Source organism: Geotrypetes seraphini, chromosome 12 (genome assembly GCF_902459505.1).
Source record: "Geotrypetes seraphini chromosome 12, aGeoSer1.1, whole genome shotgun sequence".
NCBI lineage: Eukaryota > Metazoa > Chordata > Amphibia > Gymnophiona > Dermophiidae > Geotrypetes > Geotrypetes seraphini.
The window spans coordinates 5,856,043-5,872,868 of record NC_047095.1 but is presented as its reverse complement, the minus strand read 5'-3'; the positions used below and the strand labels follow the sequence as shown (position 1 = coordinate 5,872,868).

At 42.9% G+C, this 16,826-nt stretch overlaps 1 protein-coding gene across 2 annotated transcripts in view; it reads right to left on the bottom strand.

Moving 5' to 3' along the window:
- The window catches only part of NR5A2 (nuclear receptor subfamily 5 group A member 2), a 255,326-nt gene that overhangs the window by 224,902 nt on the left and 13,598 nt on the right, over positions 1-16,826 (bottom strand). For both annotated transcript variants that reach the window (XM_033915244.1, XM_033915243.1), the window contains exon 5: positions 11,058-11,704. In XM_033915244.1, the coding sequence (XP_033771135.1) occupies positions 11,058-11,704 (647 nt within the window). The remainder of the gene's footprint in view (positions 1-11,057; positions 11,705-16,826) is intronic.

The window sequence follows — 16,826 nt, the reverse complement described above, 5'->3', positions numbered from 1 at the left end:
TTTGTTCAGTCTCTCTTCGTACGAGAGACCTTTGAGCCCCGAGATCATCCTGGTGGCCGTCCGCTGAACCGATTCAATTCTGCGCACATCTTTACTGTAATCTGGCCTCCAGAATTGCACACAGTACTCCAGATGAGGTCTCACCATGGCCCTGTACAATGGCATTATGACTTCAGGCTTTCGGCTGACGAAACTTCTATTGATACAACCCAATATCTGCCTTGCCTTAGATGAAGCCTTCTCCACTTGATTGGCAGTTTTCATGTCTGCACTGATGATTACTCCTAAATCTCGTTCTGCTAGAAGTCCTAGTTAAAGTTTCTCCGTTCAAGAAGTACATCCTGCATGGATTTCCGCTTCCGAGGTGCATGACCTTACATTTCTTAGCATTGAAGCCTAGCTGCCAGGTTGAGGACCAACTTTCCAATGTAAGCAGGTCCTGCGCCATATAATTCTGTAAACTGCATTCACTTATTATATTACATAGTTTGGCGTCATCGGCGAATAGTGTTATTTTACCTTGAAGCCCTTGAGTCAGATCCCCTATGAATATGTTGAAAAGGAGTGGACCCAGGACCGAGCCCTGCGGCACCTCCGATGTTTTAGATAGGGTACCATTAACCACCACTCTCTGAAGTCTGCCACTCAGCCATGGTTGTCATATAGTTTTCTTCGTTTGACATTTTTGGTTGGCGGGTGTGTGAATAGTGAGTGGGTTCTCCTGAGGTGGATTGAATTAGTCGGTTGTTCCAGTAGGTTGGGCTGTCTCCGTTAATAGCTTTGAATAGTAGGCAATAAAATTTGAAGTGTACTCTTGCTTGTATTGGGAGCCAGTGTGAGTTGTGGTATGTCTCTATGATGTGGTCATATTTTTCCAATGAATAGATGAATCTTAGGGCTGTATTTTGTATTGTTTGTAATTGCTTTAACATGGTCGCTGGGCAGGGGAGGTATAGTATGTTGCAGTAGTCTATTAGTCCAAGGATAAGAGATTGTACCAAAAGTTGGAATTATTTCCTGTCGAATAATTTTTGAATTTGTCTTAGGTTTCTCATCGTTGCGAATGCTTTTATTATTTTGTTGATTTGTGGTTGCATGGTACAGCCTCTGTCAATCAGTACGCCAAGAAGTTTTAGCATGGGTTGAATGGGGTATGAGATCGAGTTTATTACTAGGTTTGTTAAGGTTGGAGTTTTGCTGTTTTCTAGGAGGATGAAGTTTGTTTTGTCATAGTTAAGTTTTACTTTGTGTTCTGTCATCCATGTTGCTACTGTTTCGAGTGTTCTGTGTATTGTGCCTGTCATGGTGGGCTCTGGATGGTCGAAGGGGAGGAGAATGGTGATGTATTTATACCATCTATAGACATATACTTTATTGTTTTTGTATTGTGATATGTCATGAACATATTGATGAAAACAAAAAACTGTGGATACAAATGTTCTGGAGATAATTTATTAAACACTGACATATAAAAACATGAAAATTGAATTAAAAAAGTACAATGATAAAAAATACAGTGATAAAAATCCAACCAGATGGATGGTTAGCACGGAGAAAGAAGAAAGAAGGAGAGCCTAATCAGAAGACAACCAGACCAACATGATTTGAAAAATAACCAGACAAGAAAAGGTAGGAAAAATAATTTTATTTTCTGTTTTGTAATTACAATATGTCAGATTTGAAATGTGGATCCTTCCAGAGTTGGTGTTAGATCGCGAACGTGAGCTAGGATTTAACAGAGAGAGGAAAAGTATTTTTTGTTTGTTTATTTTGTTTACACCACAGGAGCAATGTGGTAGAAGAGGGCAAAGGGGGTGAAGAGGCTATAAAATAAACCCACCAGGATGTTTTGAAAAAACACCCAATTGGAAAGGAAAATCGAATTGAATCGAAAAATTGATTCAATAGGCTGAATCGAATCAAATTTTTATTTCCTGAATCGGGCATCTCTAGTGGCAGCTCAAAGACACTGCCACTGGCTGCAGAGCTTGGAGATTCCTGGCTGCCAGACTGGTCTTCAACTGGCAGGGTTTTTGGATCCCCACCAGCCAGATCAAGGGAGATGGCTAATTTTTGGTAGACCTGGGCCTGGGATCCCTGTGTGTTCAGTACAGAAAGAAGTGCATATCTGTTTTTATTTCTCCAGTGTTGTAATACTTGCAGAGTTTAATTTCTTAGGGTTCCCAGTTCGATTTCCATTTGTGATCCGTTGTTCTGTATTTGGTAAAGGTCTGTCTGTGTTTTGTGTGTAAATAAGTCATTTAAAGTTGTTTTATGTGTAGTAGTAATGGGAGGTGGGGATATCGGGGGAGGGTGCAGAGAGGAGAGGGGATCCCCCCTCCTTAATTTCTGCCCTTGCCCCCAACATGTCTAAAATCGGCCCTACCCCTGCATCTACCTTCAATTTATTGTAAAAGATGCCAAGCGGTGGCTGTGATTCACAGAGCTACCCTGCTGCTGGTCCCAGCGTCTTCTCGGCCTGCCCCAGCAGAAATAGGAAGTTATCAGAGAGGGCGGGCTTCTTGCAATGTGACAAACTGAAGGTAGATATGGGTGGGTGGGTGTGGGTGTGACAAATTGAAGGTAGATATGCAAGATGCTGCTCCCTCATCAGTGCCACCTCAATTGGCCTCCTTATAGGGCCACCCCTGATCACTTTGGATACCCGCTGAAGCATGAATAAAGTTTTACAGTTGTCTTTATAAAGCCTTATTTGGGTTAACTCCAATTTGTTTTCATGATCAATTTAAATTAAAGAGGGAAGATCACACCTCAAGGTAATTAAATAGAAACATTTTCTGCTATCCTTCACCTAGAGAGGCTTGAAAAGGATAAAAATTTGTGCACAACAATTATCCTATTAGGCAGCTATGCAAGTACTGAAATCATTGCCACAATGGAGCCGTCTTTGTCCTAACAGAGCTTTCGTAGGAATATTATAATCTATTTGTTTTAAGAAATTGCTCTTTCACAATGATTGGATGTTAAAATTGCAGATTTTAGATTTATAATTCCAAGACATATCCCAGCTCTTTAGATATATTGTGAACTGCTTTGAACTGTACGAGGGGCCAACCAAGATGAGAACGACAAAGATACGGTTCAAACAATGACCTGAAACAATGTTAAAACACAGAATTTTGTTTCTGCAAATTGGCACTTAACGAAATATGGTAGCCCTCTTTTCAGCTACAGTAGCAAAATAACGCTCAGAATTTAGATAGCTGGTTGGTTGGGTTGAGAACTTTTCAGCACCCCCTTGTAAAGTGTGGGTGGATTATAAATACAGTTATTACTATTACTTGTAGACAAGTCAATGAAGTCGTCCGAGCAATGTGCGGCAGCGGCGAAAAGGATGGACAGAATGCTAGAAATGATTAAGAAGGGGATCACAAACAGATTGGAGAAGGTTTTCATGCTGCTGTACTGGGTCATGGTGCGCCCCCACCTGGAATACTGCGTCCAACATTGGTCTCCGTACATGAAAAAGGACATAGTACTGCTCGAAAAGCGACAAAAATGGTTAAGGGACTGGAAGAGTTGCCATACAATGAGAGGCTAGAGAAACTGGACCTCTTCTCCCTGGAAAAGAGGAGACTGAGAGGGTACATGATCAAAACATTCAAGATAATGAAGGGAATAGACTTAGTAGAGAAAGAGAGACTGTTCACCCTCTCCAAGGTGGAGAGAATGAGAGGGCACTCTCTAAAGTTAAAAGGGGATAGGTTCCGTACAAACGTAAGGAAGTTCTTCACCCAGAGAGTGGTAGAAATCTGGAACGCTCTTCCAGAGGCTGTTATAGGGGAAAGCACCCTCCAGGGATTCAAGACAAGGTTAGATAAGTTCCTGCTGAACCAGAGCGTATGCAGGTAAGGCTAGACTCAGTTAGGGCACTGGTCTTTGACCTAAGGGCCGCCACGTGAGAGGACTGCTGGGTATCAAGTTTCAAGTTTATTAGCATTTTATGAATCGCCTATCGTAATATCTAGGCGATGTACACTCTAAAAGCCACAGATAGTGGTTCCACATATAATTTTGACAGGTTAGACATATTACAGACAATTTAAAACAGTATAAAAATTTTAAGGAACAGTCAATACAATACATTTAAAGTCAAAGAATAACATGACTAGGTAGGAAAGAAGGGAAAAGTTACATCATTTTTATCTATTGAAATTTACATGAACGGGAAAACACAATAGGGGAGAGGGGATTTGAAAAGTCCAATATTTGTAATAAAATGTATAAAAATTATGTGTGTTATATCATGTGTTCAAATGCATCTTGAAATAAAAAAGTTTTTAAAAATCTTTTAAATGTTTGTAAGTCTTTTTCTATTCTTATGTAATTTGGTAATGAGTTCCACAACGTGGGTGCCATAACGGAAAAGATGTCGTTTCTTCTTATACCAATAATTTTCAAGGAGGGGATAGATAATAAGTTCGAAGCCGATGATCGTAAGGAACGTACGGAGTTATATGGAATGATCATTTTAGAAATAAATTGCGGTTCATTGAAAGTCAGAGTTTTATGTACTAAGAGTATAATTTTGAAAGTAATACGGTGGGAAATGGGTAGCCAATGTGATTTAATCAATAGTGGAGTGACGTGATCATATTTTTTAGCTTTGTGAATTAATTTTATTGCGGTATTTTGAATTATCTGAAGTCGTCTTTTTTCTTTCTGGGATATATTAATGAAGAGGGAATTACAATAATCTAATTTAGATATGATAAGAGAATGAATCAGAATATTGATAGATTTGGAGTCAAGAAAGGTGGAAATTGATCGAATAAGACGTAGTCTATAGAAGTATGATCTAACTATTTCGCTAATATGAATGTGAAATGATAGGTCTGCGTCAATTATTACTCCGAGAATTTTCAGTTTAAATACAGATTCTATAGGGATGTTGTTTAGAATAAATGGAGATATTGGTATTAGATTTGCTTTCCAGGTGAAAAGCATGGTTTTAGATTTCTGTATATTTAGTGCCAGTTTGTTACAATTTAACCAGTTTTTTATTATTTCTAGTTTTTTGTTAATGGCTTGTATTTCTTCATCTTTTTCTGGGTCAATGGGATGTATGAGTTGTATATCATCTGCATAGGAGAAAGTTGTAAAGCCAAGTGATTGAGAAATAGTAAGAAGAGGTGATAAGAAAATGTTAAATAAGAGAGGAGATAATATTGATCCTTGCGGCACCCCGTAGGTAGAGGAGTAATTTGAAGAAAAAACATCATTAAATTTGACTCGGGAAGTACGGTCAGAAAAAAATGAAGTTAACCATTGTAAAACTTGACCGCCTATGCCTAGTGATTGCATCCGATTTAATAAAAGTTCATGATCAATTGTGTCAAAAGCGGCTGATAAGTCTAATGAGAAAAGGGCGACTGATTTGTGGTGGTCGAGGTAATAATGGATATTTGTTATAAGACCGATCATCGAGTATTCTGTACTATGATGTTTTCGAAAACCTGTTTGGTTGGGGTGAAGGGCATTCGAGGATTCGATAAAGTCGGAGAGTTGATCAAAGACTAATTTTTCGGATAATTTCATTAGAAATGGCAAATTGGAGATCGGTCGGTAGTTTGATGTGTCATCTCGACTATTTTTGAAGTTCTTTATAATAGGAATGACAATTGAGGTTTTCCAAGAAATAGGAACGGTTGCAGAGAGAAAACTGTTTTGAATAAGAGAAAGAATGAAAGGGCCAAAATGAGAAAAAAACTTCTTTAAATAAAATGGTGGAATGATTTCTGATGGAGAGCCTTTTAGGTTGATGTTTTTAAGATGTCCTTCTATTTCTCCTAAAGAAGGAGTTCTAAGATTAATGCATTTCGCTGTAGGAATATTATTACTTGCATCTTCTGATACAGGTGTATTTGGCGTATTGTTAGTGAAGTTGGTATGATGGACCACTGGTCTGACCCAGCAGCGGCATTTCTTATGTTCTTATTATTATTATAGCCTGTATTCCCATGCTACAAGAATCACTGAGTTTAGCAATACGAGAACTTGTCCTTGGGAATGACAACTTCTTTCAACTCTCCCTGCTATCCCTACTGCCTTAAGTCAAATATGAAGAGGGGGACAAGTTACAATCAATGTAACAAGAGTGAAAAGGTGCATGTATTGAAAAAAAAAAAAATCACTCTATGGACCTGTTCAAAGAGTAAAGTTGATGATATAACTCAGTTCACAAAAACTTGCTCAGAACCAAGGAGGGGAAAACTGGGGCGAGCCCCAGAAAAACCACCTCACAGCCCAATCATCGCATGGAGAGTAAACAGAAACGTTATATCATTCCATATATGCTTTTTTGTGTGGGGAGGAGTGGGAAAAGGTGGGGTGGAGAGGAGGAGGGGTGCCAGCACCCTCACCACCATGGTGCCTGGGGCGGACTGCCCCCCCCCGGTGCCCCCCTCATTACACCACTACTTGTGTTCATAACCATCACACACCCAACACTCGGGACCCCTGAGGATGGCTGTTACAGCTGAAACATGGACTTTTGGATCCGCCCTATTGCTGCTTCATTGGGATGAACTTGTATCTTACATATTTCCAATAAATTTTGTTAAGATTGCTCTTCTATGTGGATGAGTGTGTACATTAGAAGAACCTAACTCACACTTGCATCAAGAACATCTATTCCACAGCTTTTTAGGGGGAACTCCCTTTTCACTGTGGAATTACAGTGTTCCCCCATGAATTTGCGGTTCGCGAATCGCAGACTCACTCATTCGCAGTCTGCTCCGACTGCCTCTTCCTGTAGTAAAGTCAGGCTACACCAATCAGGATCTGCTTTGACACGCAGCTCCTGATTGGCGTAGCCCGCGTTTACTACAGGAAGAGGCGACTGGAGCAGACTGCGAATGAGTGAGTCTGCGATTCGCGAACCGCAAATTCATGGGGGAACACTGTAATTCCACAGTGAAAAGGGAGTTCCCCCTAAAAAGCTGTGGAATAGATGTTCTTGATGCAAGTGTGAGTTAGGTTCTTCTAATGTACACACTCATCCACATAGAAGAGCAATCTTAACAAAATTTATTGGAAATATGTAAGATACAAGTTCATCCCAATGAAGCAGCAATAGGGCGGATCCAAAAGTCCATGTTTCAGCTGTAACAGCCATCCTCAGGGGTCCCGAGTGTTGGGTGTGTGATGGTTATGAACACAAGTAGTGGTGTAATGAGGGGGGCACCGGGGGGGGGCAGTCCGCCCCAGGCACCATGGTGGTGAGGGTGCTGGCACCCCTCCTCCTCTCCACCCCACCTTTTCCCACTCCTCCCCTCGCCACGCGCGTACCCCTTTTCCCTTCCCCCGTACCTCTAGTTCACCGCCTCGAGCGACAGCTTCAATGCACTCCTCGCAATTGTGTCGTCTCTCCCGCCGACGTCACTTCCGGGCGCCGTGCATGGAAAGTGACATCAAAGGGACAGCCGGCGGTGTCGCAAGGAGCACGCTGAAGTCCTTGCCGCTCACGGGGGGTGAACAACTGGAGGTACGGGGGAAAGGAAAGGGGGGGGGCATGCGCAGGGCAGGGAGGATTGGGGAAAGAGCGAAGGTAGGGGGGACAGAGACAAGGATTGGGAGGGCCGGCACCGCCCCGGGCGCCTCTCACCCTCGCTACACCACTGAACACAAGTATGGATGAATATGGTTTCTGCAAGAATCCTCTCTCCTAAATGAGCCTTGTTGGGTCCGCCCTATTGCTGCTTCACATGGATGAACTTGTATCTTACATATATCCAATAAACTTTATTAAGATTGCTCTTCTATGTGGATGAGTGTGTACCTTACAAGAATCTAATTCACACTTGCATCAAGAACATCTATTCCACGGCCTTTTTTGTATTTGGGGGGGATTTCACTTTTACATGCATTAAAACCTCAAGATTTAGAAGCTAATGTTTAAGACCTAACTGCACATTTAATAAATGTATTAGTGAGTCAAATTCTTTAACAGCTAATTACACCAGTCATTACAGAATACATATAAATTATCCATTGGCAAAACTGTTCGCTCACGCTCATTCTAGTAGCCTTCTTTGAGGTGTTATTTATGTGCAGTAGACCCCCGCGAATTTGCAGTTCACGAATCGCAGAATCACTCATTCACGGTATTTTCTGACTGCCTCTTCTGGTCCATGAATCAGCCTTCTGCACAGCCAATTCCTCCACCTCTCCCCCCTCCACCCAGTCAGCCAATCAGCTTTCTGCACAGCCAATTCCTCCTCCTCTCCCCCTTGTCAGCCAATCAGCCTTCTGCACAGCCGATTCTTCCTCCTCTCTTTCCCGTCAGCCAATCAGCCTTCTGCACAACCAATTCCTCCTCCCACCCCCACCCCTACGGTCAGCCAATCAGCCTTCTGCACAGCCGATTCCTCCTCCTCTCCCTCCCATCAGCCAATCAGCCTTCTGCACAACCGATTCCTCCTCCTCTCCCTCCGGTCAGCCAATCAGCCTTCTGCACAGCCGATTCCTCCTCCTCTCCCCCCCCATCAGCCAATCAGCCTTCTGCACAGTCGATTCCTTCTTTTCTCCCCTCCTCCCATCAGTCTTCTGCACAGCCAAACCGCCTGCCAGCCTAAATATTGTTTTTTTTTAGCACCCGCCCCTGCAGCCCTCTCCCACCACCGATCTGCACCTAAACTGCATTCGCGGTTTTTCAAAATTCGCAGATGCTCCTGGAACGAAGCCCCACGAATTTCGGGGGAGTACTGTATTACCGTATATCACCCAGATTTTACTTTAACTAAGTTTTAAGCAGTATATGTAAGTGTACAATAATATCTTCAGATAACCATTGACATCCAAGGAACTCCTAAACTTAAGTATAGTATTTTTAACAGCAGGCCTGTTGATTTTTTTTTAAATGCACTCTGTAGGATCCCTAATTGAAAGAATCCTGCAAAAAATTCCTTTCATCAGCTCTGTTAGTTAGATTCTCTGCTTTGATAACTGTATGAGCAAAATCTGAGCCACTTCAAGCTACCCAATTACATTTAATTAGTTAGTCTAAATAATATAATAGTGTTTCAGCATCCAGAAGAAAGGAAAACCAAAGAGCTCCTTTCCTATTATATCTCATTAAAAACTAATTGATATCACTGTTTTACATGAGAAAACATGATAATTTACCTTTTAGAATCAATGCAGCACACCTTCCTTAAACAAACAGGAATTACAAAAACTTCACTACAAACACACATAGAGGAGCATTTTCAATATAACGTCTAAATCCAATTTTGGACGTTTTGGGGAAAACATCCAAAAATCCAGTAAAGAAAATGACCATTTTCAAATTAGAAAATTGCATTTCCTTGCCCCCCCCCCCCCCCATGGCAATTTCCTATCTTTTTGAACCATTTTTGAAAATGAAAAAAAAAAAAAAGTCCAAATGAAAAATGCACAAAAAACAGCCATTGGGTTGTAAGAGGGGCCCAGCATTCTTAGCAGACTGGCCACTCAGACATCTAATCTAATCTTCTATTTGTGCATCACTCATACCTATACAGGCTCAAGGTGACTGTAAAGAGAGGTAAGAGGGGAGAGAGAAGAGGTGGATAGGTAAGAGAAAGAGAAAGGGAAAAAAAAGAGGGGAGAGAAGAGGAAGGGAAAGGGAGAGAAGAGAGGGTAAAGGAGATTAAGTATAGAAGATGGGTTTTTTGGTTTTCTTCGGAAGATGATGTCACAAGGTTCTGGTCTTTTCTGTAAGGCCATTCCAAGCATCCTAGCAGAGCAGTGGGGCATCCTAGGGGACACTGCAGTGAACTTCACATAAAAGGTCCCAGGTACACATCTCATCATAACCCCCTTACATTGTATGGTGAGCCCTCCTGAATTCACTTCAGACCTACTGTGCCCAACCTCCTCAATAGCTCTTATGCCTGCAGGTGTCACCTATATGTCAGTACAGTAGGTTTTTGTTGTGCTCACATGTTCCACCATAACTGTTAGAATGGGATATGGGCTTGGGTCCCTTTCTCTGGAGTCCACTGCACTGACCACCAGGCTACTCCAGAGACCTACTTTCTGCTCTACTAGGACTGGCCATATGAACTGAAGCTGTCATACAGGCTGGTATGCACTGTTTCATTCACATCTTTTGGGAGTGGGAGGGGGGCGTCAGTAATCACTTCATGCCTCCAGTGGTTATGTAGTCAGTTTGGCTGCTTTTTTGACACTTATTTATTATTGAAACAGGTCAAACCTCAAATATCCAAGTTTTGCCCTAGACGTTTTCTGCAATGTTCCATTACTGCAGAAAAAAATCCAAATCATAAGTCTGCCCTAATCATGCCCAAAATACCCCCCCCAACGTGCTCCCTTGAAATTTAAATGCAGTTCAAACAGCACAGAAAATTGTCTAAAAATGTGTTTCAAAAATGGCAATTTGGACATTTTAGCAAATAAAACATCCAAATGGCATGTTATGCCATTTTGGGGGATGTGTTTCTCTTTTGAAAATGAGCCCCATAGCCTGCTGTACAATGAAAGAAAATCATAAAGCCATTTCCAATTCATTCTGAAATCAACTTCCAGACAATACAGTTTAAAGCTAAATGGAGTTGGTGATTCATTTAAAACAACTGGAAAACTTATTCTTTTAGAATGATCCATTCTGAAAGCTACAGAGTTTCTTACAATGCATATAATACCTTGCTAAGCTCTGAGACAGCTTAAATAATAGCTAGGTGTTAGAATTGCAGCTCTGGTACAGTGCCAAGTCTTTCGAAGGATGAAGTAACAAAAGTGGACCATGATATATGCTAAAGCTAGGTCTGATTGATTAGAACAGTAGTTCTCAAACTAATCCTGGGGGACCACCAGCCATTCAGGTTTTCAGGATATCATTCATGAATATGCATGAGAGGGATTTGCATATAATGAAAGTGACAGGCATTCAAATCTTTCTCATGCATATTCTTAAGGGCTATACCTGACTAGCTGGTGGTCCTCCAAGACAAGTTTGAGAAGTCCAACATAGCAAATCATCAAAACTAAACTTTGCAAAGTCAATCTTTAGATACCTTTAGATTATAACTTACCTTAAGTTCTCGAAAGAAGATGCTACTTCTTGCCCACTCAACAATAGAGAAAAGGGTTTGGTCAGCCATTTTACACATTAGCCCAAACGTATTGAGCTTGTCATGCTTGCTTCTATTGGCTTGTTCTTGCTGCAGATAGGCCAGGATCTTTCCCTGGACTTGTGGTTCATCTGGCTCACACTTCAAGAGTTCCAATATCAGGTGTGGAATACTTGCTGGAGAGCTAGTCTGGTAACTATCCATGTATGAATAGCCCATAATTGACTCTGGAGAACTTGTGTAAGGATCTGGGTATTCAGATTTGATAGCACGGCTTGGAAAGTGGCCATATGTTTGGTAACCTTGCAGACTACCATGAGGAGGCATTGTCATGCTGATTGGAGAAGTTACGAAGGGACTTCGGTCATAGTCTGTTGGAGGCAAGGCAGTATGGTTCAGAGGTAGGCCTTTGGAGGCAGAGTGGATATTTTGGATTGCAGAGGAAATTGTCAGGTCTGTGGGCATTGTTTGAATCACCTGAGTCATGGCTTCCAGTTTAAGTCCATTTGCTCGAATTAGGGCTTTCTTCTGCTGCTTCAGTGCTCTGTCTCGCTTATACATTGGTCCAAACTTGTTTCGGCCCCCACGCATTCGATCGGCTCTTACAGCTGTCAAGGAAAAACAGGCAGGACAAATTGTCACAAGAATAGTTCTCTGTTGTTAGATAAGCCCGTTTAACAAAACTAACTTTATCGTTGTAAATTTATAACTATAGTGCCATTAGAAAATTTCATTTGTTGTGATCACAATATGCCACAATGAGAATGTCCTATGAAAAATTGCCTTAAAGAACAAAAAATGAACCCTACAAAAAGGGAGGTAGAAAAATCACAAAACTAGAAAAACCTCCCAAACCCCAAGAAAAGAAAATGACTAGGGGAAAGAGACAAAGACCAACTGACAACTCAATCAACTATAATGTAAATTATTAAGTATTTAAGCGGGAGAGCCCTCAGTCACACAGCCACCACTGGGAGATCCCAGGGAAAAGCTGACGCGGGTTTACACCCAGAAGAGTGTTAACTGCGAAACATCCCCGGGCTCTCTCCGCATAATAAGTGATGAATAAAGTGCAACATGTGTGAAAAAATATAATTACCGTATTTGCTGGCGTATAGGACGACTGGGCGTATAAGACGACCCCCCAACTTTTAGTTAAAAAATAGAGTTTTGTGTTATACTCGCCGTATAAGACAACCCCTTCTTCCTTCTCCACCCCTTTGTATTCCCCCATGTGCTTTCAGCGTTCTTCTCCCTCCTCTGTCTTCAAGTGCTTTCAGAGTCCTTCCCCCCCCCTCCTGTCTTCACCATGGCATTTCAGCGTCCTTCTCCCCCCCCCTCCTTCTCTACCGCCCCGGGTGCAGCACAGCCAGCCAGGTCCCCTTACTTTTGTGGCACTTCCCCGACCGACCGACAACAGCCCGGGTCCGACAAACTTCCCTGCCCTTAACCGCGAATCTAAATTACCTTCTTACAGCTGCTGTAAGAAGGTAATTTAGATTCGCGGCTACAGGGCAGGGAGGATTGTCGGACCCGGGCTGTTATCGGTCGGTCGGGGAAGTGCCACAAAAGTAAGGGGACCTGGCCGGCTGTGCTGCAACCGGGGCGGGGCGGCCGCCCCTCTCTCTTGGTACCGCGAGGCTACTCTCCTTCTCCTTACCTGCCATGCCTGCAGCACAGAGCCGAACGGAAGTCTTCCCGACGTCAGCGCTGACGTCGGAGGGAGGGAGGGCTTTGTTTAAGCTTTGTTTAAGCCCTCCCTCCCCTCCGACGTCAGCGCTGACGTCGGGAAGACTTCCGTTCGGCTCTGTGCTGCAAGCAGAGAAGGTAGGGAGAAGAAGAGCCGCGCGACTGAGTACATCCAGCCCCGCAAGTAAGGGCATGTAAACTGTACCCGGCGTATAAGACGACCCCCGACTTTGGGGAGGATTTTAAGGTACTAAAAAGTCGTCTTATACGCCGGCAAATACGGTAAGTAAAAAAACACACCAATAAATTAAGTTGAGATTTGTCTCTATCCCCTAATCATGGGGCCAAAAGGAAAATGAGTGTCCAAATCTAACCAAGCCGAACACAAACTAGAAGAACTTAGCTTCTCCGTGTGTGAGCAGTCAGCGAAAGATAGCTTTGTCGACGAAGCTGTGTGACTGAGGCTGTGTGACTGAGGGCTCTCCCGCTTAAATACTTAATAATTTACATTATAGTTGATTGAGTTGTCAGTTGGTCTTTGTCTCTTTCCCCTAGTCATTTTCTTTTCTTGGGGTTTGGGAGGTTTTTCTAGTTCTATGAAAAATTGCAGCACTGGTTATAAATGCATGCTGTATGGACGTTAATTGACCACTAATGTCAGGCATGAGCCTAACATTTTTGAGTATGGAGAGTGCTTTATGCTATACAAGTCTCATGAGAATAGAAAAACTGAATAAAGTTGAGACTGCAGTAGGCAGATTCTATAAAATTTACCTTTATAGCAGTAAAAGTAAAGACAGTCTAGTGCAGTGGTCTCAAACTCAAACCCTTTGCAGGGCCACATTTTGGATTTGTAGGTACTTGGAGGGCCTCAGAAAAAAATAGTTAATGTCTTATTAAAGAAATGACAATTTTTAATGAGGTAAAACTCTTTTATAGTTTATAAATCTTTCCTTTTGGCTAAGTCTTTCAAATAATATTGTAATTTATGGCTAAAGAGACATATGATCAAGAAACTGTTCTATTTTACTTGTGTGATTATTATAAACATACCGAAGGCCTCAAAATAGTACCTGGCGGGCCGCGAGTTTGAGACCACTGGTCTAGTGTATGCCAGCAGCAAATTAAGAATGGTTTCTCGACAGACTATTAGCAGGATGGCTTGTTATCGTCTTCCCAAACTATCTTTATTCTCCAGCTAAGGCAGAGTACTCATTTACCAAATGAAAGTGGATGGATGGCTGAATTGACCAAAGTCTGACTATCTGACACAAATTGCAGTGCAGGATTTGAACTCAGGTCATAGATGCAAGTGACCTACCAGTTACACCACCAGGCCTTGATCTTGTCAGTATAAATTCAGTGCATCAATGTGATAGCAAAAGTTATCACATACGAGTTACTGTGCTTACCCTGATCATTGTCGAGCCGTTAAATTAAAGGGGGATATGTTGCCTTTATGTATAATAAAGAAATCTGCAGAAATACTGCCAGCTCATCATTTTTCATGCCAAAAGAGATCTGATTTAGAACTTATTGACATAGCTACGGTTTCTAATATCCAAGGAATTAAAAGTAATTAAAACAAATCCAGCTCAACAGCTGCCTTGGGAGCCATTTTAATGGTCTCTGTCACAGCAGTGTCTGTCACTGTGGTACATATATAAGAGACACGTGAACGGCTCTCACTGAGCACACCTTGGCCAATGGCAAATAGGCAGACACAGGACCCTTTGACAGCGTGGGGACATGGGAGACTGCTGAGATTTCTCCTGGAGGTAAAGTTCAGGAGCTTTTTATCTTAGGGATTAGTGTAACATTAAAAATGTATGACAAGTGCTAGGTTTACATCACACATTATCAGAAAGAGTTTAACAATTAATGATTTTTTTTAGCCTCTCTGATAATTTATTCACTAGAAAGTAGACTCTAAATAGACAGATACATATCGCTGTTAAGAAAAAAAATAAGTCTGTGTCATTGTGAGCAATATGAAGATGTTAGCTTTTAAGTTCAAAGAAGATCTGATTAGTAGAGAAAAATGTTAGAGTCCTTTTAAATAACGTTAAAAATGGCATGACTTTTTTTTTTTGTTGTTGTTGCTTAATTTCACTCCAGCAGTTAAAATGTGATAAGACATAATTCAGAGGTAAATTAGTGCAGATCTAATTTACCCCCCTTCCCTCCCTTTTAAAAAACCGTAGCATGGTTTTTAGCGCTGGCCGCGGTGGTAACAGCCCCAACGCTCATAGGATTTCTATGAGCGTCGGAGCTGTTACCGCTGCTGCCTGCGCTAAAAAAAAAAAAAACGCTTCGGTTTTCTAAAAGGGGTGGAGGGGGTTAATGAAAAGTAGGCTTTAGGTTAGTGTATACAGTCATGAAATGATGCAATAATACTTTTAAAGTAATAAGAAAGACATGCCATCCCCGCTATTGTCCCAGCTTGTTTATATTGTATGCAGAGCTGTGCCATTAAAGCAAATGCAGAGAATATGTACCAGTAGATAGAATCTGGGTTGCAAAGCATAGTGAAATGTATTGATGTATCTGTGGTTTATCTATATTTACATGAATATCAATTGAAGTAGGACACTGTAGATGCTGCCACATTAAATCACCTAATTGATCTGAGCAGTGTGCATTTAGCAGCAAACCAATACATCACGTGTGAAAAAAATCCCCACACCATCAATGGAGTCCTTTTTTTGTTGTTGTTGTTATTGCCGATGCAAAATTAATCATCGTTCTCGCTTGCTGATGTGCACTTTTAGATCAATTTGTGTCTGTCTGAGACAATTCTTTCATTTTTGAACATTAGATGAGAAGGAACATAACATGTGCAAGCTGCATTTGGAGGTCCTTTTCGCTAAGCTCCAGTAAATACGAATGTGTGCTTACCGCAGCTGAAAAAGGGTTGCAGGAGGAGGCGCTGACGTATCCCAGGGTAAATTTGCCAATTTGCATGCACACACTGTGCACTAAGGCCTTATTCTTGAAACGCGCATCCCAATTGCAGGCGGCGGTAGGTGTCCTACATCGTCTGGGAGCCAATTGGGATGCACGTTTTTCTAAAAAAAGTGTCCAAAGCAGGATGTCTACCTTATTGTTTCATCTCTTCCCCATTTTACTCTCTCTCTTATGGTATTTTTTTAACCTTGATGTAATTATTTACCGTATTTTCACGCATATAACGCGCGCGTTATACACGATTTTAAAAACCGAGTATAACCATGCGCGTTATATTCGTGAGCGCGTTGTACACATTTTTTTTTACATAGTTCCCCCCCCCGACGTCCGATTCACCCCCGCAGGACCGCTCGCACCCCCACCCCGAAGGACTGCTCGCACTTGCACCCAAACCCGCACCCCCACCCTGAAGGACCGCTCGCACCCCCACACCCTCCCCACCCCCCCATCATGGAGAAGCTGCCTACCGTTGTCCTGCTGCTTCCTCTGCCGGCGGTCCTGCCCCTTCTCTGCGCCCTGCGTCTGCGCTGCTTCCTCTTCCGGCGGTCCCGCCCTTTCTCTGATGTCAGAGAAAGGGCGGGATCGCCAGAAGAAGAAGCAGCGCAGACGCAGGGCTCAGAGAAGAGGCGGGACCGCCGGCAGAGGAAGCAACAGGACAACGGTAGGCAGCTTCTCCATGATGGGGGGGGGGGAGGCTGTGGGGGTATCGAGCGGTCCTTCGGGGTGGGGGTGCGGGTGCAGGTGCAAGTGCGAATGCGAGCGGTCCTTCGGGGTGGGGGTGCGAGCGGTCCTGCGGGGGGGTGAATCGGATGTCAAGGGGGGGCATCAGGCTTTCAGGGTGGGGACAGGACTTCAAGGGGGGACAGGACTTCAAGGGGGAGAGCAGAGTCGGGGCGGGCGAAAGGAGAATCAGGGCGGCCAGAGGAGAGTCGGGGCAGGCGAAAGGAGAGTCGGGGCGGCCAGAGGAGAGTCGGGGCGGCCAGAGGAGAGTCGGGGCAGGCGAAAGGAGAGTCGGGGCGGCCAGAGGAGAGTCGGGGCAGGCGAAAGGAGAGTCGGGGCGGCCAGAGGAGAGTC